The following is a 16,518-nucleotide window of genomic DNA, read 5'->3' as shown; positions in this document are numbered from 1 at the left end:
TCGGCTCCCAAAGACCCTGAGCACAGCTCTGCCCTGCTCCTTCCACATTTCTGAAGTCAGTCCTGACGCACGGTCCAAATCCTGGACCAGAGGGACTTCCAGCGGGTGCATCGACAGAGCAATGGCTGGCTCCTGCCACCACAGTCACATCAGCAAATGCGGCCCCCCATGTGAGGAGGTCTTTCTGCACGGGCTTGGGAAAGGCAGCTGCCCAGCTGTGGGGTGGCCAAGTGGTAGAGGGAGCCGATGATGGTAAGGGGGTGGCAGAGGCCACATGAACAGTGGCGGGTGAGAATGACAGCAGTGCCAAAGCTGTGGATGGTGATGGAGGTGGTGATGGAGGTGGTGATGGAGGTGGTGGGGATGACGGAGCAGGTGACAATGCTGACGGGGGAGATGGCAGTGCAGGGGGTGATGCTGATGGTGGGCTGATGGGGGAATGGGAGGTGGTGGTGGTGATGGTGGTGGGAATGGCAGAGGCTGTGTTCCGGGCATTGGTGTTGGAGGTGACAGTGCATCAGGCTGCCCTGCCCCTTTCTAGCCCAGATTCAGGCGATCTGGGGAAGTCAGTGCCAGTGCACTGTGGCCCTCCCACAGAAAGTGCACGATGCAGTGACAGGCACAGCGTTTCCTTCCCTCAGTGGCCAGGGTCCCGCCCTGGGAGCGGTGGAGACAGAATTGGTCTGCTGTCTGTGAAAGAGTCAGGACCGGGCCAGGACTCCCCCCACCAAGCTGGGACCAGGCACCGGCAGACCCTCAGTGCACGCTGCCCAAGATCCAGGTGGTCAGGCGGGGGCAGGGGCGGGGCAGGCGCCGGTCGCCAAGGTGGTGGGGCTGCAGCTCGCACCCCCACCCGGCCCGCTGCTCCTGCGGGCCGCTGTCCGGCCTTGGCCGCCGAGGGAGGAAGCGCTGTCCTCATTCCACCTCTGGCCGCCGTGGTGCCAAGCTGCTGGCGGCGGCGGCGGGAGTCGGGGCGGCGGGCAGCGGCCAGGGCACAGCGCCCTCCCCGGCGCCCCGCGGGCTCGGGTACTCACGTAGAGTCCGGAGTGCTCGGCGCCGAAGAACGGGAAGGGCACGGAGAGCGGCCGCAGCCCCGAGCCGCCGTCGTCCTGCTTGGGGGTGACAGCGTCGCCGTGCTCCGCGCCGAACGGGTAGAAGTCGGCCAGGGCCACCGCGCCGCGCACCCCGCGCGCCCCGAGCCCCAAGGCCACAGCCACGAGCAGCGCCCAGGCGGCACCGCACGGCATCGCCAGTGGTCGGCGGCGGGGACAGGGCGGGACAAAGCAGCGCAGAGCTGGGACGGCTAGGGACAGAGCGGGGACGGAGCGGAACGGAGCGGGGCACAGCGGGGGCAGAATGGGGACAGGGAGGGACAGAGCGGGGCTTCGCGGTCCCCACCGCCTGGAGCGAGGCCGCTGTCGGGAGTGGCCCGCAGGGCCGAGCGGGCGTTCGGGCAGCACGGCCGCGCCGTCGATAGCTCTGCGCCCTACACCCGCGAGCTCGGCCGGGCCACGGTCCGGTGGCCGCTCCGCGAAGGAAGGCGCCGGGCGGGACCGCGTTCGGGGCGGGCCCCGCCCCTGGGCGGCTATTTAAATATGGAGCCGGGCCGCACACCGGCATGGGCGGGGCCATGCAAATAGGGCGACTCTTAAAGCGCCAGAACGGCAGAAAGCGCGGGGGCGTGCACCCAGCCCCTGACCCAGGGCTTGGGGCACTTAGTGGTCCTCCGCTGCTTGGAGGCCCAGCCCACGGCCCCCGCGGCCCCCACGTTCCCGTATCCCTCTGGCCGGGTGTTGGGGAGTGAGGGCTTCGTGGGCGCACGCCTTGCGATGGGGACCATCCTCCTCCGTGAGGCCGCAGTGTTGTGCATGGAGCAGTTTTGGGACAGACCTTAACTTGGGGGGCAGGTTTTCCGCGTGCTCTTTCAGATTGCTGCCCGGCCAGGGAACCCGGTCACCCCGCTGCCAGAGTGTCGATAGTGGGGGGGCCACACTGGCTGAGCAGTGCCCGGATGAACCCTTCTAGAACAGGCCAGAGGCCAGCCCTATATTGCCCCCCAAACCTCTCTAGCCTTGAGCCTGGGGGCACTGGATTCCTGTGCAGGGGCGAGGCTTCCTATCTGGTTTAATGTGGGAATGACCCCTGGCCTGGGAGACCTCAGGATATTAAACAAAGTGTTTCTGCTCCAGAGGTTTCCTGCCCGGTGCAGGCAGCAGGAGAATTTTGGCGACTCCTATGTGAAGCAGCCTAAAGCAGTCGTTTGTGGGGGGAAGGCTGGTCAGTGGGGGCCTCTGCAAGTGGTTTGTTGTCCCTGGGCCCCTGGGTGGGAGTAAGACCTCAAGAGCCCACAATTCAGATTCTCTGTCCCCAGCCTGTGGTCACCCCAGCCCTTCTTCCACCTCTGGGACTGCTGACCTGGGACATCACTGCGCATTTGTCCCTCAGGGGGCATCTGTTCACCTCTGGGTCCCCAGGCCCAGGGCAAGACCCGACTCTGGGTGCCTCAGTTCCTCCCCCATTCTCTCTGCTCTCAGAGTCCTGATGTTGGTGACTCCAGCCAAGACCCGGGCCCCTGAAGACAGGTGTTCCCCCCCCACCCCCACCCCCACCCCCGCCAAAGATAAGCAGAGAGAACAGTCACCAGGTCCTGATGACCTGTGACTTTGTTTTTCTGTATTTTCCAAAACACCTTCAATGAGCATGTTGTTTTGCAGTCAAAACAAGGAACATTTGATGTGATTTTTAGGAACTAGTGTGAGGGTCTCTGTGTGTGTGGATAATTGAGGCCACCGGTTTACACAGATCCCGTTAGGATGCAATCAGGGCCAGGCGAGAATTTCAGAGGAGGCCAGTCCTACACTGGCAGCACCCCGAGAGTGAGGGCCCCGTAAATGCCCTAGTCCCACGAGGTGCAGCTGTGGGAGGGCTGGAGACCCTAGGACACCAGAACAGGGGCTCCCAACCCCACCACCCCTGGGAATCTCCCGGGCAGCTTTGTGAGATGCTCAGGCCCAGGCCCACTCAGAGAGCTGCTTACGCCACGGCCTTCACCCTGGGCTGATCTGAAGCCCTGCCTGGGGGTTAACACAAGGCCTCACCCGCACTGGGCATTACATTAAAACAACAACAATAAAAACAACAACACAAAACACAACTCCACAGGCCAGAGGAGAAAAAGAGGTTTTTTTTCAGGTGCTAAAAATATTATCAGGAAATAGCTTTCAGCAATGTGCCGCTGTAGGTTCTCCTCTGGACTCAAGGGCGCCTTTGTCTCTGCCACAGAAAGTCCACATTTATCAAAACCAAAATGGTTTTATCAAGCAGGCTCATGTTCTGCGGCAGGAAACCCGAGCCTCCCCATAGGCCTGTGACATTTTAATTTAGGGCCTGAGTGTGTGTGCAGTTTAGATGGGGGAGCCTGGAGCCGACCTCTGGATGCCCCAGGACTTGGGACTCCTTGCAGGGTATGGTGGTGAGGGTCCACACCTGGCCCAGGGGGCTGTTCCCTGCAGGGCTGGGGGAGGGGGCTCTGGGTGAGGCTGCTAGTGGCAGGGGCGGGCTGGCTGGCTGGCTGCACCCCCCCCCCCCTTTTCTCTCCTTCCCTCCAAGAGGCAGCTGGCAAGGCATAGATCTCCCCAGAGCAGTTGGTTCTACCATGCAGGTGAAACCAGAGACCCTGTCCCAGGTAACCTGCCACCTGCTCTGGGAATGAGGTTGGGAGATCACAGGGCCCAGAGGGGCAGGTAGGATCTGGCTCCTGTCACTACACTGTAAGGCTAGATGGGTGCCGCTGGTGTACCAAGACAGAGGTGGGAGGGCCTGGCTCAGGGTGCCCAGCTGTTCACATAGCCAGTGTGTTGAGCCCTCGACCCCAGCCCATGGGCTCCTTCTATGTGCAGTGAGGGACAGAGCCTCCACGGAATGCCCCCCCCCCGACCCCCCGCACCTGAACATCATAATGAGGCTTCTGCTAGTGATCGTAAGGAAACGCTCAGAATGGGTCCACATTCACTCCTGGGATGTTTGTTGCTGCTTTAGCTCAAAAAAAAAAAAAAAAAAAGAGGAACTGGAAATACTGAGCTAGAGGTTCTGCAGGGAGAGGCCATAAATGGGTTACAGGTGGGCTCAGGTACTGCTTTCCTTCGCTTGGGGTAATGATAGCCCCCCCCCCCCGCCTCCTGCATATCTCCTGGTTCAAGGGCAAAGATTCCCCATTTCTGAGTGTTCCATGATGGCAGGGAAGCCACAGTGGAGACCCAGGCACGTGGGAGGCAGGGTATGTCCCTGCTTGGCAGCCAATAAAATTATGCTCTGTGGCCGTTCTAATGATGCAGGAAAATGCAAGTAAAATTTTTTTGTGTTTTGTTAATCCTCACCAGAGGATATTTTTTCCATTGATTTTTTGAGAGAGTGGAAAGGTGGGGGGGGGGGGGGAAGAGATCCCCACACATGTCCTGACTGGGGCCAGGAATTGAACCTGCAACCCAGCAATGTGCTCTTGACCAGGAATCAAACCCAAGGCCCTTTGGTGCTTGGGCTGACGCTCTAACCACTGAGAACACTGGCCAGGGCTCAAGTAAAACTTTTAAAAAGAATATTAAAAGTAGCAGATACAGTCTAACCCACAGGCTCTGAGCATGCATGTGCTGGGAGAGGGAGTGCTCTGGCCGCAGCTTAGCATCCACAGGTGAGAACATTAATGTCAAGAGGCCCAGATACGAACTGCCCTGGCCCAGCTGCACTCCTGGGTCCTGCGGCTCATTTCCTCCCCAGCTGTGGCCAAGAGAGGGCCTTTGCCTCCCTCAAAAGCTGGTGCGTTGGAGGTTGAGCCTGTCTCCTCGGGTGCTTGGTCATCCTCCCCTGCCTCTCTGTCTTAGGGTGTCACCTCCTTCCTTTTGGCCCAAGTGCTTCAGGATGGCCCTGTCCCCATGGCTCTCCTGCTCTCTCAGGGGATGAGTCCTCCTCCCCCTGTGGGCTTCAGGTGTGTCCTTTGACACCTGAGAAGGTTGGCGCCCCAGACCAGGTGGTCCCCTAGGCCTAGAGAGCCTGTCTGGGATCGCACAGCTGGAGAGGAGCAGAGCTGGGACTGCCCTGCAAGGCTGGCAACTCCTAAAGGGATGCTGGAACTTGCCGGTTCTCTTACAGGCCACAGGCCACAGGCCTCCATGTGGGATAGCAGGGGAGAAGCACCCGAAGGCCGTGGCCCGAGTTCCAGGGAGCAGGGATGGGTGGGAGACCGGTTGCTTTTCCGCCCTATGCCTTGGACTGTAGGGAGGGCAGCAGTTCTGCCTTGACCTTGTATACCAGGATGGGCCCCTACCCCGCCCTCCTCCCTGCACCTCACCTCCAGGGTGCTGTGTGAGAACAGGGTCCAGTGCCCAACACTGGGCCTCACTTTGCTCAGTCTACCTGGCCCAGCTCTGTCCTCCAGTCAACAGGACCCTGTGCCCGAAGCCTGGCTGGGCAGATGAGGGTGGGTGAGGCCAGCATGGCTCGCCTCCTTGGGGGAGGGCAGGGATGCCCCTCTCCAGCTGTGCAATCCCAGACAGGCTCTCTAAAGGACCACCAGGTGAAAACAAGCCTGGATCCATCTTGAATGAGACCGATGGCTGTCTCTTTGGGCCACAGCTTACAGTGGCCGAGATGGGGTGGCTTCCTGGAGCTTTGGACCCTTCCTGCCCCCATGCCTGTCCTCCAGAGTATGCTAGGGTTTCCCTGGGAGGAGCTGCGCTCACAAGAAGCTTGTGAGTCCTGGGCTGGCTGGTGTCATAGAACAAAAGAGGCCATTTGGAGAGGAAAACAAATCACTGACGTGGTATAAATGGAGGAAATGAATAAAAATGCCTACAGGTGAAGGTGGCTGCCTTGTTTCCATAGCAATGGGGCTGGATTCTGAGGGTCCCTGGCCCAGGTTCACAGACTGGGAAAGTGAGAGGTTCTGCAAGTCTGACTTCTAAGTTCCTACTCCCGTGCCTCTCAGGCCAGTGAGTCACAGGGACCGACTGAGTCATTTCCAGCCACCTGCCACCGTGAGAGACCTGCAGTTCCTGGATACAGAAGGTTCCACAGCCTCTGGGCGTGGGAGGCGGGCACTGGGCCTTGAAGGACACTGTTTTTGGCTCCATTTGGTGGAAATGTTTTCCACGTGTTTCCCCGTGTTTACAGAGCTGAGGGCAGGGAATGCAGCCTGTGGCCGAGGAAACTGGCCCGGCGGGGTCTGTCCCGATGGCGTGTCCAGGCAGAGACAGTGGCTGGAGGAGGAGTTGTGCAGCGGGGAGGGGTCCATGCCAGCAGAAGCCCACGTCACAGCGTGGGGGAGCTCAGTGGTCGGGGGAGCCAGAGGGTGCCTGCTGACATGGGACTCCTGCGGGTGAGTGTGGGCTCCGGCTGCCGGCTCCCTGGGCCCCTCTGCGGGCACCAGGCCCACTGAGCCGCGTGAGCATTGGTTTTCCAATTCATGGTTCTGCGTCTGGCTGGTCAGGGCTGTGGCAGGGTTGGCAGCAGGGCTCACTTCTGGGCAGGGAAGGCCTGGCTGAGGTGGGCATGTTGTTGCCGTTGTACTTCCTAGTCCAACTGCTCCTTCCTGGCCACCTGGGAACAGGGCAGGAACGGTCTTAGACCTCACCAGAGCTCTGTAACAGGAAGCACTGGGAGGCCACAGTCCATGGTTCCCCCAAGAGGTGACGTGCATGGGTCTGAAACATCGGCAGACACACAGGGACACGTAGGCTCACCTCATCAGGTACACCCACCTCGCCTAGGGACCCACAGTGGACAGACCCCCTTCCATTCAGGCCATGAACGTACTCAGTGATAAGGAGATAAGTTCTCCTGAGCGCATAAATTTAGCAGACGTGGCTTGGTGGGTCAGGGACACTAACTTGGGGGTAACACTGGACAGTCACTTTACCTTCCTGGGTCTCAGTTTCCTTGTCTGTAGAATGTAGCTGTCTCTGACAGCTTGGAGCCTGCGGGCCAGCCCTGGCAGGCATGTCTTTGCCTGTGTGTATACATGTGTGTGTATGTGTGTGTGTGTGTGGGGGGGCAACACAGCTACATTTCCAAGGCTCTGTCACACTGTCACCACCTTGTCCCCACATATGACACTCTCTCCTCTCCTGCCTGAAGGACAGGTGCAGGGGCCACCTCTGCTACAACTGCCAGCTGCCAGGCATGGTCTGGACACTTCACGGGCCTCGCCCTCTGACTGAGGGACTGCCCTCACCACCCTTCCTTACGGGCAGGCAATAGAGGCCGAGCAGGTGGCAACCTGCCCCAGAAACCTGCTCAGCCTCGCAGTGAGCTGGAGCTCCTGGGTGTCAGTTTGGAGAACCCCTGCCGGAGGGGTGTGTTGCAGGACACTGGGCTTTCCCCACCCCTCCCCTCCCCTCCTCTGCCCTCCACCCAGCCCCACCTGCTCCTCCAGCACGTGGGACTCCAGGGCCTGCTTGGCCTCCACAGCCAGGTCTTGCTGGTGCTGGGCAGCCACCTCCTGGGGCTGCTGGGCTTGGGCCTGCTCCAGCTCCGCTGTCTGGACCTGGGTGAGAACCTCGGCACCTCACTGCTGCCCGCTTGCCCTTGGGGCCACTATTCCTTTGTCCAGTCCTCTGTTACCCACCGCCCTCTGCTGGGGGGTGGGCCCCAGTTCAGGATCGGCAAGCAGATTTGGGCCTCATCTGAGCTAGAGTCCGGCCCACAGGCCCGTAGGGTGTACCTTACATCTGCTTTAATGGCATCCTGGTTTCTGCTTGGCAGGACTGGGGGTCCTGCAGGCATCATAGGCTGAATCTTGCTGCCTCCCACCTGCTTGTAAATTCCTTGTCTGGGGTGGAGAGTCTGCCTAGTGGTGGAAAGGGAGATTTCCCCCCCCCCCCCCCCCCCCGCAACACATGCAGGGGAGCTATGCTTCCCCCACACCTCCCTTTTTGGTTTAGGTGCTGGCTCATGAGGCCCCGACTGTTCCACCACTCCCAGGTGTGACCCAGCAGACACCCCTGTGCATGCACACCTGTATGTGTGTCCTGAGTTAGGCAGGGTGGCCCACCCTTCCGGGACCCACACCATCTGGATACCCCCTGTCTCAGGGCCACTCCCAAGGCTGAGGTACGCAGAGCTGCGCCGGCCCTGCTGACCTGTAGGTGCTGGTCCTGCCTCAGAGCCCTGTCCACTTGGAGGTGCAGGCTGCTCAGGGGCTGGTCCAGTGGCTCCTCGGCCCCCGCCATGTCCCCTTCCCTGCTCAGCGTGTCCCGCTCTCTCTGCAAGAGCAGAGCCTGTAGTGGCTGCTGGGGGAGTGTGGCCTGCTCTTCAGGGAGCATGTGGGTACCTCTGGGTCCCCTGAGCACTGGCTTGGTGGGGCAGGGCGCTGCCCTGGGCCAGGACCCCGAACCCCACCCAGGGCCATTGGCATTTGAACCAGGATGAAACAGAGAAGCGGTGTTGGTGGGAAGGTTGGTGGGGCTCCATTTGACCCTGTGGATGATCCTTTTGGAGGAAGGAACTGACCCCAGACATGCCTCTTGGGTGCTGCTGGGGATGGTCTCTGACCTTGCAGTCCTAGCAGCAGCTGGGCAGCATCAGACCCAGGCCCTCTCTCCAAACCAGACCTGTCCACTGCCCACTGTGCCCAGCCCTGCAGGTCCTGCTGCAGCCCCAGTCGGTCCTCCCTTCAGGGTCTGGGCTCTCCGGGGCCCTGCTACAGAGGAGCAGTCCCAGGGTGAGACTATGGGGTCAGTGTTCAAAAGCAAGGGTTCCTTTCTTCTTCAGGACTGAGAAAAACAGAGCCCCCTCCACTGAAAAAGGAAGTCCTGTTTCTTTAAAATCCCAGTGACAGTCCTGGCAGTGCATGTGAAACAGAGAAACATGAGGTCCAAAATAAACAAACGGCCACGGCCGGGCTTCCCCTCCTGAGACACCAATAAAGGGTTTATGGGTTTGCGGCCCCTCGCAGCTGACCTCCTGGAACTCATTAGTTGTTCCTCCCCTCCCCCACAGGGCGGTGCCATAGCCGGGCTAATGCTCAGCCCCCCAGGAGCCCCTGGAGTGGCCATGAGTCCTCCGCTTCCCCAGCTCAGCAGCTCAGCGCTGGCCCACCCTTCAGGAGAAGGGACAGGATCCTCACCGATCTGACCCTCCTTCCTGGGAGGGCAGGTGGCCCGGTGTGGACGAGCTGGCCCGTGGTTGTCAGTGCCTGTCCTGGCCTGGTCTCTGTGCCCCCATCCAGACCCCAATCCCATCCCCAGGGTCCCTTCCCCCCTGACTTGGCCACTCCCCTCTGGAAAACCCTCCTTTCCTTGAATCCACCTCAGCTGAACAGGACCTGCCTGGGACATGGGACAGACACTCTCCCGGGGGCTCTAGGCCCAGCAGTCCCCTCCCCCCAGGGCCCCACTGCTCCCTCAGGGAGCATGTGGTCAGTGTCCACATAGCTGTCACATACACCCTCCAACCCGTGGGGACCATGGCTGTTCCTGGTTCTGCCTCTGCTCCTGACACAACTAAACACGTTCCCTCCTGCCTGAGGTGGAGGCAGCCTTCACCTTGTCTCTGGCCCTGACCTTTCCTTTTCTCTCCTCTCTGGTGTCCACATGCCCCCTGGCATCTTTCTCCTTCAGAGTCTGAGAGTCCTGGGCACCTGTCTCCTTGCTACTCCTTCCACCAGCCAGTGATGCTAAGCCTGGCCTCTGTGGTCTCCCTGGTCCTTTTGCCCTTGGGCCACACTGCCCAGACCAGACAAGCCTGCCCCAGCAGGAAGCCAGTCTTTATAGGTCTTGGTGAGCAGGTGACACAGTGACAAGCCTAGGGATTCACTGGACCTGAGGTGGCCCTTGCAAAGTCTGCGGGGTGCCACTTAACACGGCCTCCACCAGCCCTTCTGAGCAGCCCTGCCTGGGACAGCCATGAGTGACAGACACCTGGCTCCCTTTGCATAGGTGAGCCCAGGTTGAATGCCCTTCCCGGAGCCCTGCCTGGGGCCAGTGCTGCAAAGAGAAGGATATCTGTGCCCAGGTGGCAGCTGTGTGTTCCTGAGCCCCTCCTCTGTCTGTGCCCGCACACCACTCTAGATCCCTGTGCTGGGGGACAAGCAAGACCCTCTGCCTAGACGTGGCCCAGGAGTGCTCACAGACTCTCAGCCATGACCTGCCAGGCCCCCAGGGCAGTAGGACACATCCCCAGCCTCACCTCCCCACAGCGAGGGACCCTGGTGAGGGATTCCCTGACCCTCTCCTAGGGATTACTGTCAGAGGCCATCCCAGCGGCTGGCGTGCATGCAGCACCACGAGCTCCCCTTGCAGGTGGGAGCCCTTGAGGTGCTGGGAGGCCTTGTGTCCCTGCAGGATGCGCCTCTTCATGCACTGTGCCTCCAATCCCTGCTCCCTGAGCTGCTGCCTCCGAAGTACCTGGGTAGACAGAGGCTACATAGACCAGGCTCTCGGGTGGTCCTAGAGCAGGGAATCCCTGCGTGTGCTCTCCCTCCTCCGATTTCTGCTCTGTCAGCCGGACACTGAATGGTGTCTGAACACCTGGACGTCTGTTCATGCCCAGGGGGCTGATTCTGTGAAGGGATGCAGGGCCCTGCCTTCTGGGGGCCTCACCTGCCGCAGGGGCCCCTGTGCACTCTCGGCCTCCTGGCACCTGTGCTCCAGCCGCCGACTCCTCTGGGCAAGGCCCTGGCTGTGCCTCCTGCTCTCATTCAGGGCCCGGTGCAGCGTGTCCAGTTGCTCCTGGGGAGGGAGGCACAGGGTGTCTGCCCAGACCTGCTGCAGGATGTGAGGAGGCAAGACGAGGCCAAGTACACTGTGCACAACCGGGCTGTCTGTGATGTAGCCGTGGGAACTGGAAAGGAGGCCTCGTTGGCCCAGCGTGGGCAGAGGCTCCGCTGGCAGGTTCTGTGCTGTGGCCACAGGGGCCTCAAGACACAACCAGTGTCCCTCACCTGCTTCCAGACTTGGAATGAAGACCAGAGTCACCCCAAGTCACGGAGCCTGTTGGACTCAGCCCACCCCATCTACCACCTGCTCCCCTGCCCTCACTGCCCAGAGTCCTGCTCAGCCCTGCAGCCCAACCAGCCTCACTGGGCCCCCTACTGACACCACCCACCACCAGGTCTCTCTCCTGTGACAGCAGCCTTGCCCCCTTCACCCCTCTGCTCTGAGCCCTCACAAGGAGAACATGTCCCCTGGGCCCCGAGCCGGCCTGCAGTGGGGCCTGGAGATCCCTGGTGTGTTCTATGCAGACTCCATTGTTGGAAACATGAGGTTGGCTTGCGACCAGCATGCCTTCGTGAGGTTGGGCCAGTCTCTGGTTTTTGAATCTTCCCCTTTGTTCCGTGCGAGAAGTGGCCAGTGTCTCTGGTCCTGTGACTCCGGTGGCGGACAGGAGGTGGCTTGGACGTGAGTGGGGGAGTGAAAGGACATGACATGGGACTTGGAGCCTGGAGGGGCCGTGTGGGGGAATGAGGACTCCCAGGCATGGACTGTTGGGTGCTCCAGGACCCACTCAGGCAGGCTGGGAAACATGTCTGAGGGTGAAGGTCCAGAGTTCAGTCCTGAGGGGTGTCCAGGAGTCACTAAACTCAGGGGCAGTGTTTCAGAACCAGGTGGCTCTGGAGGCCAGAGGAGGGGAGGGTGCCCTGGTAAGAGGGGGAAGGGGAGTGAAGGGGTCCTGCCAAGTAGATGTCCGGCAGAGAGAAAAAGAGATGGTCGAGCAGGGAAACCCAGAGAGTCAGCAGAAATTGGGAGGGAGGGGCCAGTCCCTTAATGGGGGTGCCCCAAGGGGTCAAGGAGACACCCAAATGTTGCTAGTGACCTTTTCGTGTGTGTGTGTGTGTGTGTGTGTGTGTGTGTGTGGTGACAGGCTGAGGGTGTGGGAGAGAGAGGGGCAGGCCTTCTGGAAGCCTGGCTGGGGGAGGGGATAAAGGGCCACCTGAGAGGGGGTGAAGTGTGAGGGCAAGAGGAAGACTGGGCACAGAGCCAGGGAGAGGAGCCTGAAGGTGCAGGGACCCCAATGACCCAGGCAAGCTCTAGTTCTCAGGTCACAGGGTCCCAGTCTCAGCCAACACCCATCCTCCACAGTGACCACGGCAGTCCGGTCCCGGGGGCTGTCAGAGGGGCCGTTTGTCCATCCTCTCACTTTATTCTCACTGAATGCCGGAGCAGACTCTGGCCGCTCACACAGGAGGGCTGCTCAGAGGAGCCGGGAAGTGCTGGAGACGGCAGGGTGACCCTGTACACACTTTTTTGGGGGGCTGACACTAGTACTTTGAAAAAGGAAAGGGAGGAGGGCAATGCTTGTCCCTAAAATTATGACGTTTCACCCTCCCTTGCAATTTTGAAAATTATAATTTTCTGTTTGTACACATTTTCCAGTAGAAAAGCAGAGGTTTCCTTCGAACACGACTTAGATATTTCATGGTATTTAAAGGGGCCCAGCCCACTTATGTGAAACATTGGGCTCCTCTTGTAAGGATTCAATGCCCATGGAATTAAATTTCTTGTCATAGCAAATGGAGCCCAGCCTGTGGCTCCCACCTGGGAGCCAAGCAGGGAAGAGCCGGGCTTGGGGCAGGGACACGCGGCTCCCCTCGTGCCCTTGGACCAGGGCCCAGCCTCAGTTTCCCAATCTGTGGCATGGGGTGATGCAACCTCACGGGGTTCTTGTTGGGACCAGGAGAAGGAAGGGAGGGGCTGTAAGGTGCCACACCCTCTGAGGGCTGTTGTGAAATGAGGGTCTTGTAGAAGGAAGGGTGGAAAATGTCTTGTGCACGTACAGCGGGTGGGGGTCTCATTACCCAGCCTTCTTATGCACAGTGAACAGCAGAGCATGCCACGACTCCCCACGTCCGTGCTTTGGGCCTTGGAGTTCAGGTCCTCAGCCTGACACCTTTCCAGCCCCTGGGTGACAATGGACCCATTCGTTGGTTGGCTGGTTCCGCCCTCTGGCCAGCCCCAGGACACAATGAGCCCTTGAATTGCTCAGATATAAGGGGCTTGGCGCCAAGTAGTGACAGCTGAACACCTCTGGACTCTGCTACCCTGCTGGCCTCTTTGTCCAGCCTGTGCTCCCCCTCCTGTTGCCTTAAATCAGTTATAATCATCTTTTCTTCCCTGTAAACTTTGCAATCAGCTTGTCCAGTTTCCTCCAAACATACCACAAACAAATAGACAAAACCAAACCAAGAAAGCAAAGAGCAACCAGCAAACAGCCGACAACCAGGAGCATAAACCCAGATCCCCCCAGAAGCTGACCAAAGGCCCACACTGCCCAAGCCACGCCCTCTCGCCAGGGAGACCAGATTCGGCGACAAAAAAAGGCACAAACATGGAATTCGTCTTTTGAATTAAAGAAGAAATAAAAGCTGAAACTCCTAGAAAATGGGTAAAAAGGAAAATAATTCATATGAAAAAGCCACGGGTCACCCAGCAAACCTCAATTAGGGAAGATATGGTTAACACTGAATTCTCTTACTGGAGAGAGAGAAAGTCCAAATATAAACACACACTGATTCAATATCAGAAATCAGAACAATGACAGCCAAAAGAGGGTGTTAACAGAGAGGAAAGCCGAGGTGAGCAAACTGGACAGAAATAAGAGAAGAGATAAAAGTGGATTCTCTGAAAAGACCAATAAAAGAGATGAACTGTTGGCAAGTTGGAAGAGGGGAAATAAATAGAATCTCCGACACGCAGGACCGGCACAGAGCTACTGCAGGTGCAACCACACACATCACTGTGACGACGGTAAATACACATGCACTCAAAGATATAAGGCGGGTGACTGCCACGTGACAAGAAGAGGCGGAGAGCTGAGCCAGACCGGGGACAGAGATGGAGAGGAAGTTAAGGCCTATTTCAGATGACAGAAGGGCAGGGTTTGCAGGCAAATTCAAACTAACCTTTAAAAAACCTTACCTCTTAGGCTATCTGGATTATTCCAGGTGAAAGAAAAAGATGGAAAGCTTACCAATTCACCAAATCAAGATAAAATAATCTTAACACAAAAAAAGCTGATAAAGACAATACCCTAAGGAGACACAAACACAGACATTCTTGACAAAAGTTAGGAACCAGCTGCAGCCCCAGCTGAAAACGTGTGCCTGGGGGTGCCAAGGGCTCCCCAGCTTTGCTTCTAGAACCCGGACTGAGCTCAGGTTGGGCCTGGGGAGCGTTCTCTGGAGAGGTGGGGTGTGCAGCAGGGCTGACATTGGGGCGTGTGAGAGCCAGTGGGGTTGGACGTGACAAGCCCGGGTGCCAGGAGGACACTGTGAGCCTTGGAGCCGGGAGGCTGGGACCTGGCTCTGATGCAGGGTCACGCGGGGTGGGTGATGCGGGCTGTGCATCGTGGATCTAGTGAATCCCCAGGGCAGCCCTGGAAACGGGAGGGGTTTGCTCTCAAACAAGAATCTTACTGTTTGCATAGCACAGCCTACCATTTAATTAGAAAAATATGTTTTTAATTAACTTTCTCTTGACAAACACATTGGCTTATGTGAAACAGAGAAAAACCCAGCCCAGGAACGTGAAAGTTGTCGTGTAGCTTACAGACCTTGCTCTGGCTCACACCCTCGGTGGCAAACACTTCTGCCTGGGTTGGCTGTTTGTCAAAAGGGCCTGGGGCTGCCGGTGATTTAGGCAAGCCTCAGTCCCCATCCCATGCCCACTGCCATGGCCAAGAGGTCACAAAATTTGGGAAAACTTTCCTCAGAGCTGGAGACCAGAACTTTGAGGGCTCCTGCAAGATGGAGGATAGACAGAACCAACCAGCCTGAAAATAGGAGAGATGGTAATTGCCAGAATCCTAGAAAAATTTCCCACAATCCTGATAGATTTTAGGACACACACTTCACTAAAAAAATTAAGGAAATTATTGATCAAGCAGAAAAATTAACATGGATACAGAATATCTGAAGAACCTCAGAAGACACCCCCCCCCCCCCCCCGCCCCTAGTCCCTGGGAACCCCAGCTTAGAGCCAGGACTGGAGGGGCATCTGGCATGGAGGGGAGGTCCCGGGGATGAGGGTCATGGTGGGTGAGGAACAAGAGGCCTCCAGTCACTGTAGCTGTGTCCCAGAGCAGGGCCCTCACCCACCCCGTTCCTGGAACAGAAAAGCTCTACTGAGGGCTCGGGACTGCTTTTGCCACTGGCTCCCCATGCCACACGGCCCCCACGGTTTCCCTTGAGACCTTTCTCTCTGCCCTTCCTTTGGGCCTGAAGCATCTGGACAGGGTCACACGAAGTCCCCAGGAGGTTCCTCTCCACTTCCAACTTTGAGCAAGACCAGACCCCCTTCTTTAAAGACGTGCAGAGGAAAAAAACGATGACGTACATACTAGTAGCAATCAACTGTGGTTCAAGAGACAAAGCCAGTCTGAAGAATCAGATCTGAGGGTCTCCAATTAAAGAGAATAGAGTGATTGCAAGAAAAGGGAATCCATGTTAGAAAAGGTTCATTGATATTCTCAAGGTGAGGCCATGGGGGAGCCGGAGAGTGAACAGTTGAGATAAAAACATAAAGGCCGCCCTAGCCAGTTTGGCTCAGGGTATAGAGGTTGGCCTTCGGCCCAAAGAGTCCCGGGTTTGATTCCGGTCAAGGGCATGGATGGGGCCCAGCCCAACCCAGAGGCTGAGACCTGGGAGAGAACAAGTCACCCACGAGGGATTTTTGGCCTGCAGGACTGGGAGCCCACAAATGGGGTTGCAGGCTCCTTCTCAGCCCGGCCCTGGTCAGGGCTCATGCAGGAGGCAACCAATCGATGTGTTTCTCTCACATCAATGTTTCTCTCTGTCTCTCCCTCTCTCTTCCATTCTCCCTAAAAATCAATGGGAAAATATCCTCAGGTGAGGATTAACAAACAACAACAACAAAACACACACACCAAAGACAACACAGGACAGGTCAGCTAAAGAGGGAGAAGACCCTAAACTGCTGGGACCTGGAAAGGTGAAGTTTAAGGTCAGCAAGGAAGACAGGCCCGGAGAACAGTGTTGGGCTGCTGTGAATTTCGGGTCAAACAAACAGGGAAGCATGGGGAGGAGAGATGCTGTTCAAGCGGAAAGAACTTGTGTAAACTGAGGTCGATTGGATTCTGCCTCGTCGGGCTCACCAAGCACAGGTACAAACAATGGAGAAGTCAATGTTTTTGAATTTCAAAGCTAAATGGGCATTCTGGCTCCCCACTCTGGAAATAACACTTCAAATAACCTACAACATCCTCTCATTTCTGGAATCCAACCGAGACGGAGGACAGTGGGCAAGCAACCAGCCTGAGATCTAAGGGAAAACAGGCCTCTCTTGGAGAGGTGGGAAGAGAGCTGGCTCACCTGAGACAGCTGTGCGCACGAGTTCAGCCGACACGTTCAACAAATTACTGAAACCTGGGGGCTGGCAGTTACAGATGGCCTGTGACCTTTGGCCCTGATGTCATCCTGTAATGATTACGTAGCAAAGGGATTTGCAGAGGTAATGAAGGCTAGTAATTAACCAATGGGAGACCACACAGGTGGGTCTAGTATCACAGGAG

The 16,518-nt window shown here is 57.9% G+C and overlaps 1 protein-coding gene across 4 annotated transcripts in view; it reads right to left on the bottom strand.

Annotated features, from left to right (window-relative positions):
* SNED1 (sushi, nidogen and EGF like domains 1) overlaps positions 1 to 1,571 on the bottom strand; it is a 56,827-nt gene extending 55,256 nt beyond the window's left edge. For all 4 annotated transcript variants that reach the window (XM_079782860.1, XM_079782861.1, XM_079782862.1 and 1 more), the window contains exon 1: positions 1,035 to 1,571. In XM_079782860.1, coding sequence (XP_079638986.1) covers positions 1,035 to 1,247 — 213 coding nt within the window. In that variant the 5' untranslated portion in view covers positions 1,248 to 1,571. The remainder of the gene's footprint in view (positions 1 to 1,034) is intronic.
* Positions 1,572 to 16,518: the final 14,947 nt, after the last annotated feature.

The sequence above is a fragment of the Cnephaeus nilssonii genome, assembly GCF_951640355.1.
Source record: "Cnephaeus nilssonii genome assembly, chromosome: 10".
Taxonomy (NCBI): Eukaryota; Metazoa; Chordata; class Mammalia; order Chiroptera; family Vespertilionidae; genus Cnephaeus; species Cnephaeus nilssonii.
This window is presented reverse-complemented; position numbering and strand designations above follow the sequence as displayed.